Genomic DNA, 17500 nt, shown 5'->3' with positions numbered 1-17500 from the left:
TTCAGCCGGTACGTTAACCGTCTAAAGGTCCGTTCAGCCGGTACGTTAACCGTCTAAAGGTCCGTTCAGCCGGTACGTTAACCGTCTAAAGGTCCGTTCAGCCGGTACGTTAACCGTCTAAAGGTCCGTTCAGCCGGTACGTTAACCGTCTAAAGGTCCGTTCAGCCGGTACGTTAACCGTCTAAAGGTCCGTTCAGCCGGTACGTTAACCGTCTAAAGGTCCGTTCAGCCGGTACGTTAACCGTCTAAAGGTCCGTTCAGCCGGTACGTTAACCGTCTAAAGGTCCGTTCAGCCGATGCGTTAACCGTCTAAAGGTCCGTTCAGCCGGTGCGTTAACCGTCTAAAGGTCCGTTCAGCCGGTACGTTAACCGTCTAAAGGTCCGTTCAGCCGATACGTTAACCGTCTAAAGGTCCGTTCAGCGATGCGTTAACCGTCTAAAGGTCCGTTCAGCCGGTACGTTAACCGTCTAAAGGTCCGTTCAGCCGATACGTTAACCGTCTAAAGGTCCGTTCAGCGGTACGTTAACCGTCTAAAGGTCCGTTCAGCCGGTACGTTAACCGTCTAAAGGTCCGTTCAGCGATACGTTAACCGTCTAAAGGCCCGTTCAGCCGGTACGTTAACCGTCTAAAGGTCCGTTCAGCCGATACGTTAACCGTCTAAAGGCCCGTTCAGCCGGTACGTTAACCGTCTAAAGGTCCGTTCAGCCGTACGTTAACCGTCTAAAGGTCCGTTCAGCCGGTACGTTAACCGTCTAAAGGCCCGTTCAGCGATGCGTTAACCGTCTAAAGGTCCGTTCAGCCGGTACGTTAACCGTCTAAAGGCCCGTTCAGCGGTACGTTAACCGTCTAAAGGCCCGTTCAGCCGGTACGTTAACCGTCTAAAGGTCCGTTCAGCCGGTACGTTAACCGTCTAAAGGTCCGTTCAGCCGGTACGTTAACCGTCTAAAGGTCCGTTCAGCCGGTACGTTAACCGTCTAAAGGTCCGTTCAGCCGGTACGTTAACCGTCTAAAGGTCCGTTCAGCCGGTACGTTAACCGTCTAAAGGTCCGTTCAGCCGGTACGTTAACAGGTCGTCTCCTTGGTGACGTGTTGTCGTGGTTACAGAAGCTGTACATCGTGTGTGACGTGGCGTTGTTCGTGATCGTCAACAAGTCGACAGCCTGTCACCTGGAATCTCCTAAAGACCCCATCCTGCCGACCAAGTTCTACACCACACCTGACCAGGTATATACACACACACACACACACACATTATACACACACACACACACACACACACACACACACACACACACACACACACACACACACACACACACACACACACACACACACACACAAGGTGTCATGCAGCAGTTTGCGTTAATCAGTCGTCTCCCTCCAGGACTTCCTGAACGATAAGGAGTATTTATCCTCCGAGGCCAGAACCGTTCTGCTCACAGGAAAGGTGAGGAGCACACCTGTACCCGGTTCATCTACCTTTATAATATCTACATTATATATATCTAGATTATATATATCTACATTATACCTTTAATACACTGCTGCTTTTCTATGTTCTGCTCACTTCTCTGTAACGTATTCTCACATCCTTCATCCCTCTCTCTGTCTCCCTCCTCCTCTCTCTCTCTCTCTCTCTCTCTCTCTCTCTCTCTCTCTCTCTCTCTCTCTCTCTCTCTCTCTCTCTCTCTCTCTCTCTCTCTCTCTCTCTCTCTCTCTCTCTCTCTCTCTCTCTCTGTCTCTCTCTCTCTCTCTCTCTCTCTCTCTCTGTCTCTCTCTCTGTCTCTCTGTCTTTCTCTGTCCCTCTCTCGCTGTCTCTCTGCCTCCTCTCCCCTCCTCCTCCCCTCCTCTCCCCCTCCTCCCCCTCCTCTCCCCTCCTCCCCTCCTCTCTCCCTCCTCTCCCCCCTCCTCTCCCCCTCCTCCTCTCCCCTCTCCTCTCCCCCCCAGCCAAAGCCATCTCCTGTCCTGTCTACGGTGAATAAGGCTCTGACGGTTCCAGGTAGGAGGGTCTACAACAAGACCATCGGTTCAGACACCACCAGCAACACCAGTACCAACTCACAGCCCAACTCTCCTGTTACCAAGACCAGGTACACACCTGAACACACAGACACCTGAACACACAGACACCTGGACACACAGACACCTGGACACACAGACACCTGGACACACAGACACCTGGACACAGAGACACCTGAACACAGAGACACCTGAACACACCTGAACACAGAGACACCTGAACACACCTGAACACAGAGACACCTGAACACAGAGACACCTGAACACAGAGACACCTGAACACACAGACACCTGGACACAGAGACACCTGAACACACCTGAACACAGAGACACCTGAACACACCTGAACACAGAGACACCTGAACACACCTGAACACAGAGACACCTGAACACACCTGAACACAGAGACACCTGAACACACCTGAACACAGAGACACCTGAACACAGAGACACCTGAACACACAGACACCTGAACACAGAGACACCTGAACACACAGACACCTGAACACACAGACACCTGAACACACAGACACCTGAACACACAGACACCTGAACACACAGACACCTGAACACACAGAGACACCTGAACACACAGAGACTCCTGAACACACAGAGACACCTGAACACAGAGACACCTGAACACACAGACACCTGAACACAGAGACACCTGAACACAGACACACCTGAACACAGACACACACACACCTGAACACAGACACACACACACCTGAACACAGACACACACACACCTGAACACAGAGAGACACACCTGAACGCACAGAGAGACACCTGAACGCACAGAGAGACACCTGAACGCACAGAGACACCTGAACGCACAGAGACACCTGAACGCACAGAGACACCTGGACGCAGAGAGACACACCTGAACGCACAGAGAGACACCTGAACGCACAGAGACACCTGAACGCACAGAGACACCTGAACGCACAGAGACACCTGGACGCAGAGAGACACCTGGACGCAGAGAGACACCTGGACGCAGAGAGACACCTGGACGCACAGAGAGACACCTGAACGCACAGAGAGACACCTGAACGCACAGAGAGACACCTGAACGCACAGAGAGACACCTGAACGCACAGAGAGACACCTGAACGCACAGAGAGACACCTGGACGCACAGAGAGACACCTGGACGCACAGAGAGACACCTGGACGCACAGAGAGACACCTGAGCGCAGAGAGACACCTGAACGCACAGAGAGACACCTGGACGCAGAGAGACACCTGAACGCACAGAGAGACACCTGACGCACAGAGAGACACCTGAACGCACAGAGAGACACCTGAACCACACAGAGACACCTGAACGCACAGAGAGACACCTGAACGCACAGAGAGACACCTGGACGCAGAGAGACACCTGGACGCAGAGAGACACCTGGACGCAGAGAGACACCTGGACGCACAGAGAGACACCTGGACGCACAGAGAGACACCTGGACGCACAGAGAGACACCTGGACGCACAGAGAGACACCTGAACGCACAGAGAGACACCTGGACGCACAGAGAACACCTGGACGCACAGAGAGACACCTGGACGCACAGAGAACACCTGACGCAAGAGACACCTGGACGCACAGAGAGACACCTGGACGCACAGAGAGACACCTGAACGCACAGAGAGACACCTGGACGCACAGAGAGACACCTGAACGCACAGAGAGACACCTGGACGCACAGAGAGACACCTGGACGCACAGAGAGACACCTGAACGCACAGAGAGACACCTGGACGCACAGAGAGACACCTGGACGCACAGAGACACCTGGACGCACAGAGAGACACCTGAACTGAACGCACAGAGAGACACCTGAACTGAACGCACAGAGAGACACCTGAACTGACGCACAGAGAGACACCTGAACTGAACGCACAGAGAGACACCTGAACTGAACGCACAGAGAGACACCTGAACGCGCACAGAGAGACACCTGAACGCGCACAGAGAGACACCTGAACGCGCACAGAGACACCTGAACGCGCACAGAGACACCTGAACGCGCACAGAGACACCTGGACGCGCAGAGAGACACCTGGACGCGCACAGAGACACCTGGACGCACAGAGAGACACCTGGACGCACAGAGAGACACCTGGACGCACAGAGAGACACCTGAACGCACAGAGAGACACCTGAACGCACAGAGAGACACCTGAACGCACAGAGAGACACCTGAACGCACAGAGAGACACCTGAACGCACAGAGAGACACCTGAACGCACAGAGAGACACCTGAACGCACAGAGAGACACCTGAACGCACAGAGAGACACCTGAACGCAGAGAGACACCTGAACACGCAGAGACACCTGAACACACAGAGACACCTGAACACAGAGAGACACCTGAACGCACAGACACCTGAACACAGAGACACACACACACACACCTTAACGCACACACACACACACACACACACCTGAACACAGAGACACCTGGACACACAGAGACACCTGAACACACAGAGACACCTGAACCACAGAGACACACACACACACACCTAACACACACACACACACACACACACACACACACAGAGACACCTGAACCTCTCGTCTCGGTGGGACGCTACCGTCACTATTCAACAGCCAGTGAAAAATCAGAGCGCCAAATTCAAAACCACAAAATGTCATAATTCAAAGTTCTCAAACATACGACTATTTTACACCATTTTAAAGGTACACATCTCCTTAATGTAACCACGTTGTCCGATTTCAAAAAGGCTTTACGGCGAAAGCATAAAGTTAGATTATGTTAGGAGAGTTCCAACACAAGAAAAACCACACAGCCATTTTCCTAGCAAGGACAGGCGTCACATAAACCCAAACCACAGCTAAATGCAGCACTTACCTTTAACGATCTTCATCAGATGACACTCCTAGGACATTATGTTACACAATACATGCATTTTTTGTTCGATAAAGTTCATATTTATATCCATAAACCCCATTTTTACAATGGCGCGTGATGTTCAGAAAATATTTTGCCTCCAATACTGCCGGTGAATCAGTACAACAATTTACAAAAATACTCGTCATAAACGTTGATAAAATATTAAACTGTTATTCAAAGAATTATAGATGAACATCTCCTTAATGCAACCGCTGTGACAGATTTCAATAAAGCTTTACGGGGAAAGCACACTTTGCAATAATCTGAGTACGGCGCTCAGAAACATACACCAGGCAATACAGATACCCGCCATTTTGGAGTCAAATAAAACCATAAATAGCATTAGAAATATTCACTTACCTTTTGATGATCTTCATCAGAAGGCACTTCCAGGAATTCCCAGGTCCACAATAAATGTTTGTTTTGTTCGATAAAATCCATAATTTATGTCCAAATACCTCCTTTTTGTTTCCGCGTTCAGTAAGCTACTCCCAAGTGTAGGAAGCGCGCGGAAAATGTCACGACGAAAAGTCCCAAAAAAAGTTATATTTACGTTCGTTCAAACATGTCAAACGTTGTATAGCATCAGTATTTAGGGCCTTTTTTAACTTAGAACTTCAATAATATTCCAACCGGACGATTCCAATGTCTTGAAAAACGTTTTGGAACACAGCTAACTCTCACGTGAACGCGCGCCAATGAACTCATTTGCTTTCCTGAGTCAACAACTTCCAACTTCCACTGTTCGCTCTCTGTTCATCATAGACGCATCAAACAACTTTGTAAAGACTGTTGACATCTAGTGGAAGCCTTAGAAAGTGCAAAATGAACCCTAAGTCACTGTGTGTTCGATAGGCAATGACTTGAATGGACTACAAGCACCAGATTTCCCACTTCCTGGTTAGAATTTTCTCAGGTTTTTGACCTGCCATTATGAGTTCTGTTATACTCACAGACATCATTCAAACAGTTTTAGAAACTTCAGAGTGTTTTCTATCCAAATCGACTAATAATATGCATATCTTAGTTCCTGGGCCCGAGTAGTAGGCCGTTTAATTTGGGTACGTTTTTCATCCGGCCGTGAAAATACTGCCCCCTACCCTTGAGAAGTTTACACAGAGACACCTTAACACAGAGGCACACCGGGATACTGAAGTGGGTAGGTTTAATGCCATCGATGAAGAGGAGAGGCCGTGTACTGTCTGATTTAGGAGAGATGAAGAGGAGAGGCTGATTTAGGAGAGATGAAGAGGAGAGGCCGTGTACTGTCTGATTTAGGAGAGATGAAGAGGAGAGGCCGTGTACTGTCTGATTTAGGAGAGATGAAGAGGAGAGGCTGATTTAGGAGAGATGAAGAGGAGAGGCTGATTTAGGAGAGATGAAGAGGAGAGGCCGTGTACTGTCTGATTTAGGAGAGATGAAGAGGAGAGGCTGATTTAGGAGAGATGAAGAGGAGAGGCCGTGTACTGTCTGATTTAGGAGAGATGAAGAGGAGAGGCCGTGTACTGTCTGATTTAGGAGAGATGAAGAGGAGAGGCTGATTTAGGAGAGATGAAGAGGAGAGGCTGATTTAGGAGAGATGAAGAGGAGAGGCCGTGTACTGGCTGATTTAGGAGAGATGAAGAGGAGAGGCTGATTTAGGAGAGATGAAGAGGAGAGGCCGTGTACTGTCTGATTTAGGAGAGATGAAGAGGAGAGGCTGATTTAGGAGAGATGAAGAGGAGAGGCTGATTTAGGAGAGATGAAGAGGAGAGGCCGTGTACTGGCTGATTTAGGAGAGATGAAGGGGAGAGGCTGATTTAGGAGAGATGAAGAGGAGAGGCCGTGTACTGTCTGATTTAGGAGAGATGAAGAGGAGAGGCTGATTTAGGAGAGATGAAGAGGAGAGGCTGATTTAGGAGAGATGAAGAGGAGAGGCTGATTTAGGAGAGATGAAGAGGAGAGGCTGTGTACTGTCTGATTTAGGAGAGATGAAGAGGAGAGGCTGATTTAGGAGAGATGAAGAGGAGAGGCTGATTTAGGAGAGATGAAGAGGAGAGGCTGTGTACTGGCTGATTTAGGAGAGATGAAGAGGAGAGGCTGATTTAGGAGAGATGAAGAGGAGAGGCTGTGTACTGGCTGATTTAGGAGAGATGAAGAGGAGAGGCTGATTTAGGAGAGATGAAGAGGAGAGGCTGATTTAGGAGAGATGAAGAGGAGAGGCTGTGTACTGGCTGATTTAGGAGAGATGAAGAGGAGAGGCTGTGTACTGTGACAGCGTGACAGGTGCAAGAGTAGCTCTGTTTGTTATACTGTACTTTAGATGGAGGCTGGGCCTCCTCCTGTGGGCTGGGCCTCCTCCTGTGGGCTGGGCCTCCTCCTGTGGGCTGGGCCTCCTCCTGGGGGCGGGGCCTCCTCCTGGGGGCTGGGCCTCCTCCTGGGGGCTGGGCCTCCTCCTGGGGGCTGGGCCTCCTCCTGGGGGCTGGGCCTCCTCCTGGGGGCTGGGCCTCCTCCTGGGGGCTGGGCCTCCTCCTGTGGGCTGGGCCTCATAGAAGAAGCATGACACTATAATAAAACATTTTTACACCTAAACACACACCTTTAATATAGACACACGCCTAAACTCACACTTCCTGTTGACGTTAACCGCTTCCTGTCCTGCAGGGATGTTGTGACGGAGTCGTCAGTGGGCGGAGCGAGAGAGAATGAAGAGAACCCTGTTATCACCAAGACGGACGATGGGAAGAAGGTGAGAGAGAGAGAGAGAGACCCCATCTTTGATTCCCCCTCACCTCCTAAACTGGCCCCTCATCTCCTAAACTGACCCCTCATCTCCTAAACTGACCTAAACTGGCCCCTCATCTCCTAAACTGACTCCTCATCTCCTAAACTGACTCCTCATCTCCTAAACTGACCCCTCACCTCCTAAACTGGCCCCTCATCTCCTAAACTGACCCCTCATCTCCTAAACTGACCTAAACTGGCCCCTCATCTCCTAAACTGACTCCTCATCTCCTAAACTGACTCCTCATCTCCTAAACTGACCCCTCACCTCCTAAATGGACCCCTCATCTCCTAAACTGACTCCTCATCTCCTAAACTGACCCCTCACCTCCTAAATGGACCCCTCATCTCCTAAACTGGCCCCTCACCTCCTAAACTGGCCCCTCACCTCCTAAACTGGCCCCTCATCTCCTAAACTGGCCCCTCACCTCCTAAATGGACCCCTCATCTCCTAAACTGGCCCCTCATCTCCTAAACTGGCCCCTCATCTCCTAAACTGGCCCCTCATCTCCTAAACTGGCCCCTCATCTCCTAAACTGGCCCCTCGTCTCCTAAACTGGCCCCTCGTCTCCTAAACTGGCCCCTCGTCTCCTAAACTGGCCCCTCGTCTCCTAAGCTGGCCCCTCGTCTCCTAAACGGGCCCCTCGTCTCCTAAACGGGCCCCTCGTCTCCTAAACGGACCCCTCGTCTCCTAAACTGACCCCTCGTCTCCTAATCTGGCCCCTCGTCTCCTAAACTGGCCCCTCGTCTCCTAAACTGGCCCCTCGTCTCCTAAGCTGGCCCCTCGTCTCCTAAACTGGCCCCTCATCTCCTAAACTGGCCCCTCATCTCCTAAACTGGCCCCTCACCTCCTAAACTGGCCCCTCGTCTCCTAAACTGGCCCCTCGTCTCCTAAACGGACCCCTCGTCTCCTAAACGGACCCCTCATCTCCTAAACTGACCCCTCATCTCCTAAACTGGCCCCTCATCTCCTAAACTGACCCCCTCATCTCCTTAAACTGACCCCTCATCTCCTAAACGGACCCCTCGTCTCCTAAACTGGCCCCTCGTCTCCTAAACTGGCCCCTCGTCTCCTAAACTGGCCCCTCATCTCCTAAACTGACCCCTCTGACCTGAGAAGGAGGCGGAGAGAGGAATCGAGGAAAGATTGAGAAGGAAAGAGCCCAGTTAAAGCCGACCTTTTGATTTTGGACACATTTGAGCCCAATGTTATTGTGTTGGTTTGCTCATCATGTTAAGAGTTAATTTAACCTTGTGGAACCTCATGTTAGTTAATTTAACCTTGTGGAACCTCATGTTAGTTAATTTAACCCTGTGGAACCTCATCAGGTTAGAGTTCATTTAACCCTGTGGAACCTCATCAGGTTAGAGTTAATTTAACCCTGTGGAACCTCATGTTAGTTAATTTAACCCTGTGGAACCTCATGTTAGTTAATTTAACCCTGTGGAACCTCATATTAGTTAATTTAACCCTGTGGAACCTCATCAGGTTAGAGTTAATTTAACCCTGTGGAACCTCATCAGGTTAGAGTTAATTTAACCCTGTGGAACCTCATCAGGTTAGAGTTAATTTAACCCTGTGGAACCTCATCAGCTTAGAGTTAATTTAACCCTGTGGAACCTCATGTTAGTTAATTTAACCCTGTGGAACCTCATCAGGTTAAGAGTTAATTTAACCCTGTGGAACCTCATCAGGTTAGAGTTAATTTAACCCTGTGGAACCTCATGTTAGTTAATTTAACCCTGTGGAACCTCATGTTAGTTCATTTAACCCTGTCGAACCTCATCAGGTTAGAGTTAATTTAACCCTGTGGAACCTCATCAGGTTAAGAGTTAATTTAACCCTGTGGAACCTCATCAGGTTAAAGTTAATTTAACCCTGTGGAACCTCATCAGGTTAAGAGTTAATTTAACCCTGTGGAACCTCATCAGGTTAGAGTTAATTTAACCCTGTGGAACCTCATGTTAGTTAATTTAACCCTGTGGAACCTCATCAGGTTAAGAGTTAATTTCACCCTGTGGAACCTCATCAGGTTAGAGTTAATTTAACCCTGTGGAACCTCATCAGGTTAGAGTTAATTTAACCCTGTGGAACCTCATGTTAGTTAATTTAACCCTGTGGAACCTCATCAGGTTAGAGTTAATTTAACCCTGTGGAACCTCATCAGGTTAGAGTTAATTTAACCCTGTCGAACCTCATCAGGTTAGAGTTCATTTAACCCTGTGGAACCTCATCAGGTTAAGAGTTAATTTAACCCTGTGGAACCTCATGTTAGTTAATTTAACCCTGTGGAACCTCATCAGGTTAAGAGTTAATTTAACCCTGTGGAACCTCATCAGGTTAGAGTTAATTTAACCCTGTGGAACCTCATCAGGTTAGAATTAATTTAACCCTGTGGAACCTCATGTTAGTTAATTTAACCCTGTGGAACCTCATCAGGTTAGAGTTAATTTAACCCTGTGGAACCTCATCAGGTTAAGAGTTAATTTAACCCTGTGGAACCTCATCAGGTTAGAGTTAATTTAACCCTGTGGAACCTCATGTTAGTTAATTTAACCCTGTGGAACCTCATGTTAGTTCATTTAACCCTGTCGAACCTCATCAGGTTAGAGTTAATTTAACCCTGTGGAACCTCATCAGGTTAAAGTTAATTTAACCCTGTGGAACCTCATCAGGTTAAGAGTTAATTTAACCCTGTGGAACCTCATCAGGTTAGAGTTAATTTAACCCTGTGGAACCTCATGTTAGTTATTTTAACCCTGTGGAACCTCATCAGGTTAAGAGTTAATTTCACCCTGTGGAACCTCATCAGGTTAGAGTTAATTTAACCCTGTGGAACCTCATCAGGTTAGAGTTAATTTAACCCTGTGGAACCTCATGTTAGTTAATTTAACCCTGTGGAACCTCATCAGGTTAGAGTTAATTTAACCCTGTGGAACCTCATCAGGTTAAGAGTTAATTTAACCCTGTGGAACCTCATCAGGTTAGAGTTAATTTAACCCTGTGGAACCTCATCAGGTTAGAGTTAATTTAACCCTGTGGAACCTCATCAGGTTAGAGTTAATTTAACCCTGTCGAACCTCATCAGGTTAGAGTTAATTTAACCCTGTGGAACCTCATCAGGTTAAGAGTTAATTTAACCCTGTGGAACCTCATCAGGTTAGAGTTAATTTAACCCTGTGGAACCTCATGTTAGTTAATTTAACCCTGTGGAACCTCATGTTAGTTAATTTAACCCTGTGGAACCTCATCAGGTTAAAGTTAATTTAACCCTGTGGAACCTCATCAGGTTAAGAGTTAATTTAACCCTGTGGAACCTCATCAGGTTAGAGTTAATTTAACCCTGTGGAACCTCATCAGGTTAGAGTTAATTTAACCCTGTGGAACCTCATCAGGTTAGAGTTAATTTAACCCTGTGGAACCTCATCAGGTTAGAGTTAATTTAACCCTGTGGAACCTCATCAGGTTAGAGTTAATTTAACCCTGTGGAACCTCATCAGGTTAGAGTTAATTTAACCCTGTGGAACCTCATGTTAGTTAATTTAACCCTGTGGAACCTCATCAGGTTAAGAGTTAATTTAACCCTGTGGAACCTCATCAGGTTAGAGTTAATTTAACCCTGTGGAACCTCATCAGGTTAGAATTAATTTAACCCTGTGGAACCTCATGTTAGTTAATTTAACCCTGTGGAACCTCATCAGGTTAAGAGTTAATTTAACCCTGTGGAACCTCATCAGGTTAAGAGTTAATTTAACCCTGTGGAACCTCATGTTAGTTAATTTAACCCTGTGGAACCTCATCAGGTTAGAGTTAATTTAACCCTGTGGAACCTCATGTTAGTTAATTTAACCCTGTGGAACCTCATCAGGTTAAGAGTTAATTTAACCCTGTGGAACCTCATCAGGTTAGAGTTAATTTAACCCTGTGGAACCTCATGTTAGTTCATTTAACCCTGTGGAACCTCATCAGGTTAAGAGGTAATTTAACCCTGTGGAACCTCATCAGGTTAGAGTTAATTTAACCCTGTGGAACCTCATCAGGTTAGAGTTAATTTAACCCTGTGGAACCTCATGTTAGTTAATTTAACCCAGTGGAACCTCAAATTTTTTTCTTCTCTAATTTTGTAATTTTTAATTCTCCCCCCTCTCTCCCTCTCCTCCCCCCTCTCCTCTCTCCCTCTCCTCCCCCCTCTCCTCTCTCCCTCTCCTCCCCCCTCTCCTCTCTCCCTCTCCTCCCCCCTCTCCTCTCTCCCTCTCCTCCCCCCTCTCCTCCCCCCTCTCTCAGGAGGACACAGTGAGCTCTGACCTCACCACAGGCGTGTCAACCATCCCCAAACCTCGCCGCGGACGCCCCCCCAAGGCCACACCCTCCCCTCTGGCCAATGAGAAGGAAGGAGGGGCAGCCAAAGGCAGGAAGAGGGCGGCACCAGCCCAGGACTCCGCCCCCTCGGGGGAGGTAAACTCCATCAAGATCCCTAAAGCTGAAGAGGAGAGACAGATCCTAGACCTGCAGAGGTGAGGAAGAGGGGAGACAGATCCTAGACCTGCAGAGGTGAGGAAGAGGAGAGACAGATCCTAGACCTGCAGAGGTGAGGAAGAGGAGAGACAGATCCTAGACCTGCAGAGGTGAGGAAGAGGAGAGACAGATCCTAGACCTGCAGAGGTGAGGAAGAGGAGAGACAGATCCTAGACCTGCAGAGGTGAGGAAGAGGAGACAGATCCTAGACCTGCAGAGGTGAGGAAGAGGGGAGACAGATCCTAGACCTGCAGAGGTGAGGAAGAGGGGAGACAGATCCTAGACCTGCAGAGGTGAGGAAGAGGGGAGACAGATCCTAGACCTGCAGAGGTGAGGAAGAGGAGAGACAGATCCTAGACCTGCAGAGGTGAGGAAGAGGGGAGACAGATCCTAGACCTGCAGAGGTGAGGAAGAGGGGAGACAGATCCTAGACCTGCAGAGGTGAGGAAGAGGGGAGACAGATCCTAGACCTGCAGAGGTGAGGAAGAGGGGAGACAGATCCTAGACCTGCAGAGGTGAGGAAGAGGAGAGACAGATCCTAGACCTGCAGAGGTGAGGAAGAGGGGAGACAGATCCTAGACCTGCAGAGGTGAGGAAGAGGAGAGACAGATCCTAGACCTGCAGAGGTGAGGAAGAGGAGAGACAGATCCTAGACCTGCAGAGGTGAGGAAGAGGGAGACAGATCCTAGACCTGCAGAGGTGAGGAAGAGGAGAGACAGATCCTAGACCTGCAGAGGTGAGGAAGAGGGGAGACAGATCCTAGACCTGCAGAGGTGAGGAAGAGGAGAGACAGATCCTAGACCTGCAGAGGTGAGGAAGAGGAGAGACAGATCCTAGACCTGCAGAGGTGAGGAAGAGGAGAGACAGATCCTAGACCTGCAGAGGTGAGGAAGAGGAGAGACAGATCCTAGACCTGCAGAGGTGAGGAAGAGGGGAGACAGATCCTAGACCTGCAGAGGTGAGGAAGAGGAGAGACAGATCCTAGACCTGCAGAGGTGAGGAAGAGGGGAGACAGATCCTAGACCTGCAGAGGTGAGGAAGAGGGGAGACAGATCCTAGACCTGCAGAGGTGAGGAAGAGGAGAGACAGATCCTAGACCTGCAGAGGTGAGGAAGAGGAGAGACAGATCCTAGACCTGCAGAGGTGAGGAAGAGGGGAGACAGATCCTAGACCTGCAGAGGTGAGGAAGAGGGGAGACAGATCCTAGACCTGCAGAGGTGAGGAAGAGGGGAGACAGATCCTAGACCTGCAGAGGTGAGGAAGAGGGGAGACAGATCCTAGACCTGCAGAGGTGAGGAAGAGGGGAGACAGATCCTAGACCTGCAGAGGTGAGGAAGAGGAGAGACAGATCCTAGACCTGCAGAGGTGAGGAAGAGGAGAGACAGATCCTAGACCTGCAGAGGTGAGGAAGAGGAGAGACAGATCCTAGACCTGCAGAGGTGAGGAAGAGGAGAGACAGATCCTAGACCTGCAGAGGTGAGGAAGAGGAGAGACAGATCCTAGACCTGCAGAGGTGAGGAAGAGGAGAGACAGATCCTAGACCTGCAGAGGTGAGGAAGAGGAGAGACAGATCCTAGACCTGCAGAGGTGAGGAAGAGGAGAGACAGATCCTAGACCTGCAGAGGTGAGGAAGAGGGGAGACAGATCCTAGACCTGCAGAGGTGAGGAAGAGGGGAGACAGATCCTAGACCTGCAGAGGTGAGGAAGAGGAGAGACAGATCCTAGACCTGCAGAGGTGAGGAAGAGGGGAGACAGATCCTAGACCTGCAGAGGTGAGGAAGAGGGGAGACAGATCCTAGACCTGCAGAGGTGAGGAAGAGGGGAGACAGATCCTAGACCTGCAGAGGTGAGGAAGAGGGGAGACAGATCCTAGACCTGCAGAGGTGAGGAAGAGGGGAGACAGATCCTAGACCTGCAGAGGTGAGGAAGAGGGGAGACAGATCCTAGACCTGCAGAGGTGAGGAAGAGGGGAGACAGATCCTAGACCTGCAGAGGTGAGGAAGAGGAGAGACAGATCCTAGACCTGCAGAGGTGAGGAAGAGGGGAGACAGATCCTAGACCTGCAGAGGTGAGGAAGAGGAGAGACAGATCCTAGACCTGCAGAGGTGAGGAAGAGGGGAGACAGATCCTAGACCTGCAGAGGTGAGGAAGAGGGGAGACAGATCCTAGACCTGCAGAGGTGAGGAAGAGGAGAGACAGATCCTAGACCTGCAGAGGTGAGGAAGAGGGGAGACAGATCCTAGACCTGCAGAGGTGAGGAAGAGGGGAGACAGATCCTAGACCTGCAGAGGTGAGGAAGAGGAGAGACAGATCCTAGACCTGCAGAGGTGAGGAAGAGGGGAGACAGATCCTAGACCTGCAGAGGTGAGGAAGAGGAGAGGCAGATCCTAGACCTGCAGAGGTGAGGAAGAGGGGAGACAGATCCTAGACCTGCAGAGGTGAGGAAGAGGAGAGGCAGATCCTAGACCTGCAGAGGTGAGGAAGAGGGGAGACAGATCCTAGACCTGCAGAGGTGAGGAAGAGGAGAGACAGATCCTAGACCTGCAGAGGTGAGGAAGAGGAGAGACAGATCCTAGACCTGCAGAGGTGAGGAAGAGGGGAGACAGATCCTAGACCTGCAGAGGTGAGGAAGAGGAGAGACAGATCCTAGACCTGCAGAGGTGAGGAAGAGGGGAGACAGATCCTAGACCTGCAGAGGTGAGGAAGAGGAGAGACAGATCCTAGACCTGCAGAGGTGAGGAAGAGGAGAGACAGATCCTAGACCTGCAGAGGTGAGGAAGAGGAGAGACAGATCCTAGACCTGCAGAGGTGAGGAAGAGGGGAGACAGATCCTAGACCTGCAGAGGTGAGGAAGAGGGGAGACAGATCCTAGACCTGCAGAGGTGAGGAAGAGGAGAGACAGATCCTAGACCTGCAGAGGTGAGGAAGAGGGGAGACAGATCCTAGACCTGCAGAGGTGAGGAAGAGGGGAGACAGATCCTAGACCTGCAGAGGTGAGGAAGAGGAGAGACAGATCCTAGACCTGCAGAGGTGAGGAAGAGGGGAGACAGATCCTAGACCTGCAGAGGTGAGGAAGAGGGGAGACAGATCCTAGACCTGCAGAGGTGAGGAAGAGGGGAGACAGATCCTAGACCTGCAGAGGTGAGGAAGAGGGGAGACAGATCCTAGACCTGCAGAGGTGAGGAAGAGGGGAGACAGATCCTAGACCTGCAGAGGTGAGGAAGAGGGGAGACAGATCCTAGACCTGCAGAGGTGAGGAAGAGGGGAGACAGATCCTAGACCTGCAGAGGTGAGGAAGAGGGGAGACAGATCCTAGACCTGCAGAGGTGAGGAAGAGGGGAGACAGATCCTAGACCTGCAGAGGTGAGGAAGAGGGGAGACAGATCCTAGACCTGCAGAGGTGAGGAAGAGGGGAGACAGATCCTAGACCTGCAGAGGTGAGGAAGAGGGGAGACAGATCCTAGACCTGCAGAGGTGAGGAAGAGGGGAGACAGATCCTAGACCTGCAGAGGTGAGGAAGAGGAGAGACAGATCCTAGACCTGCAGAGGTGAGGAAGAGGGGAGACAGATCCTAGACCTGCAGAGGTGAGGAAGAGGGGAGACAGATCCTAGACCTGCAGAGGTGAGGAAGAGGAGAGACAGATCCTAGACCTGCAGAGGTGAGGAAGAGGGGAGACAGATCCTAGACCTGCAGAGGTGAGGAAGAGGAGAGACAGATCCTAGACCTGCAGAGGTGAGGAAGAGGGGAGACAGATCCTAGACCTGCAGAGGTGAGGAAGAGGAGAGACAGATCCTAGACCTGCAGAGGTGAGGAAGAGGAGAGACAGATCCTAGACCTGCAGAGGTGAGGAAGAGGGGAGACAGATCCTAGACCTGCAGAGGTGAGGAAGAGGAGAGACAGATCCTAGACCTGCAGAGGTGAGGAAGAGGGGAGACAGATCCTAGACCTGCAGAGGTGAGGAAGAGGGGAGACAGATCCTAGACCTGCAGAGGTGAGGAAGAGGAGAGACAGATCCTAGACCTGCAGAGGTGAGGAAGAGGGGAGACAGATCCTAGACCTGCAGAGGTGAGGAAGAGGGGAGACAGATCCTAGACCTGCAGAGGTGAGGAAGAGGAGAGACAGATCCTAGACCTGCAGAGGTGAGGAAGAGGGGAGACAGATCCTAGACCTGCAGAGGTGAGGAAGAGGGAGACAGATCCTAGACCTGCAGAGGTGAGGAAGAGGGGAGACAGATCCTAGACCTGCAGAGGTGAGGAAGAGGGGAGACAGATCCTAGACCTGCAGAGGTGAGGAAGAGGGGAGACAGATCCTAGACCTGCAGAGGTGAGGAAGAGGAGAGACAGATCCTAGACCTGCAGAGGTGAGGAAGAGGAGAGACAGATCCTAGACCTGCAGAGGTGAGGAAGAGGAGAGACAGATCCTAGACCTGCAGAGGTGAGGAAGAGGGGAGACAGATCCTAGACCTGCAGAGGTGAGGAAGAGGAGAGACAGATCCTAGACCTGCAGAGGTGAGGAAGAGGGGAGACAGATCCTAGACCTGCAGAGGTGAGGAAGAGGGGAGACAGATCCTAGACCTGCAGAGGTGAGGAAGAGGAGAGACAGATCCTAGACCTGCAGAGGTGAGGAAGAGGGGAGACAGATCCTAGACCTGCAGAGGTGAGGAAGAGGAGAGACAGATCCTAGACCTGCAGAGGTGAGGAAGAGGGGAGACAGATCCTAGACCTGCAGAGGTGAGGAAGAGGGGAGACAGATCCTAGACCTGCAGAGGTGAGGAAGAGGAGAGACAGATCCTAGACCTGTAGAGGTGAGGAAGAGGAGAGACAGATCCTAGACCTGCAGAGGTGAGGAAGAGGGGAGACAGATCCTAGACCTGCAGAGGTGAGGAAGAGGGGAGACAGATCCTAGACCTGCAGAGGTGAGGAAGAGGGGAGACAGATCCTAGACCTGCAGAGGTGAGGAAGAGGAGAGACAGATCCTAGACCTGCAGAGGTGAGGAAGAGGAGAGACAGATCCTAGACCTGCAGAGGTGAGGAAGAGGAGAGACAGATCCTAGACCTGCAGAGGTGAGGAAGAGGGGAGACAGATCCTAGACCTGCAGAGGTGAGGAAGAGGGGAGACAGATCCTAGACCTGCAGAGGTGAGGAAGAGGAGAGACATATCCTAGACCTGCAGAGGTGAGGAAGAGGGGAGACAGATCCTAGACCTGCAGAGGTGAGGAAGAGGAGAGACAGATCCTAGACCTGCAGAGGTGAGGAAGAGGGGAGACAGATCCTAGACCTGCA

At 50.6% G+C, this 17500-nt stretch overlaps 1 protein-coding gene across 1 annotated transcript in view; it reads left to right on the top strand.

Annotated features, from left to right (window-relative positions):
* LOC123724033 (sister chromatid cohesion protein PDS5 homolog A-like) overlaps positions 1 to 17500 on the top strand; it is a 102724-nt gene that overhangs the window by 82473 nt on the left and 2751 nt on the right. Inside the window, 5 exon segments of the mRNA XM_045712830.1 lie at positions 1106 to 1225; positions 1386 to 1448; positions 1949 to 2091; positions 7582 to 7666; positions 11987 to 12216. Coding sequence (XP_045568786.1) covers positions 1106 to 1225; positions 1386 to 1448; positions 1949 to 2091; positions 7582 to 7666; positions 11987 to 12216 — 641 coding nt within the window.

Source organism: Salmo salar, unplaced genomic scaffold (genome assembly GCF_905237065.1).
Source record: "Salmo salar unplaced genomic scaffold, Ssal_v3.1, whole genome shotgun sequence".
In the NCBI taxonomy this organism is placed as follows: domain Eukaryota; kingdom Metazoa; phylum Chordata; class Actinopteri; order Salmoniformes; family Salmonidae; genus Salmo; species Salmo salar.
Note: the sequence above shows the minus strand (reverse complement) of the source record. Positions and strands in the feature narration are given on the sequence as shown.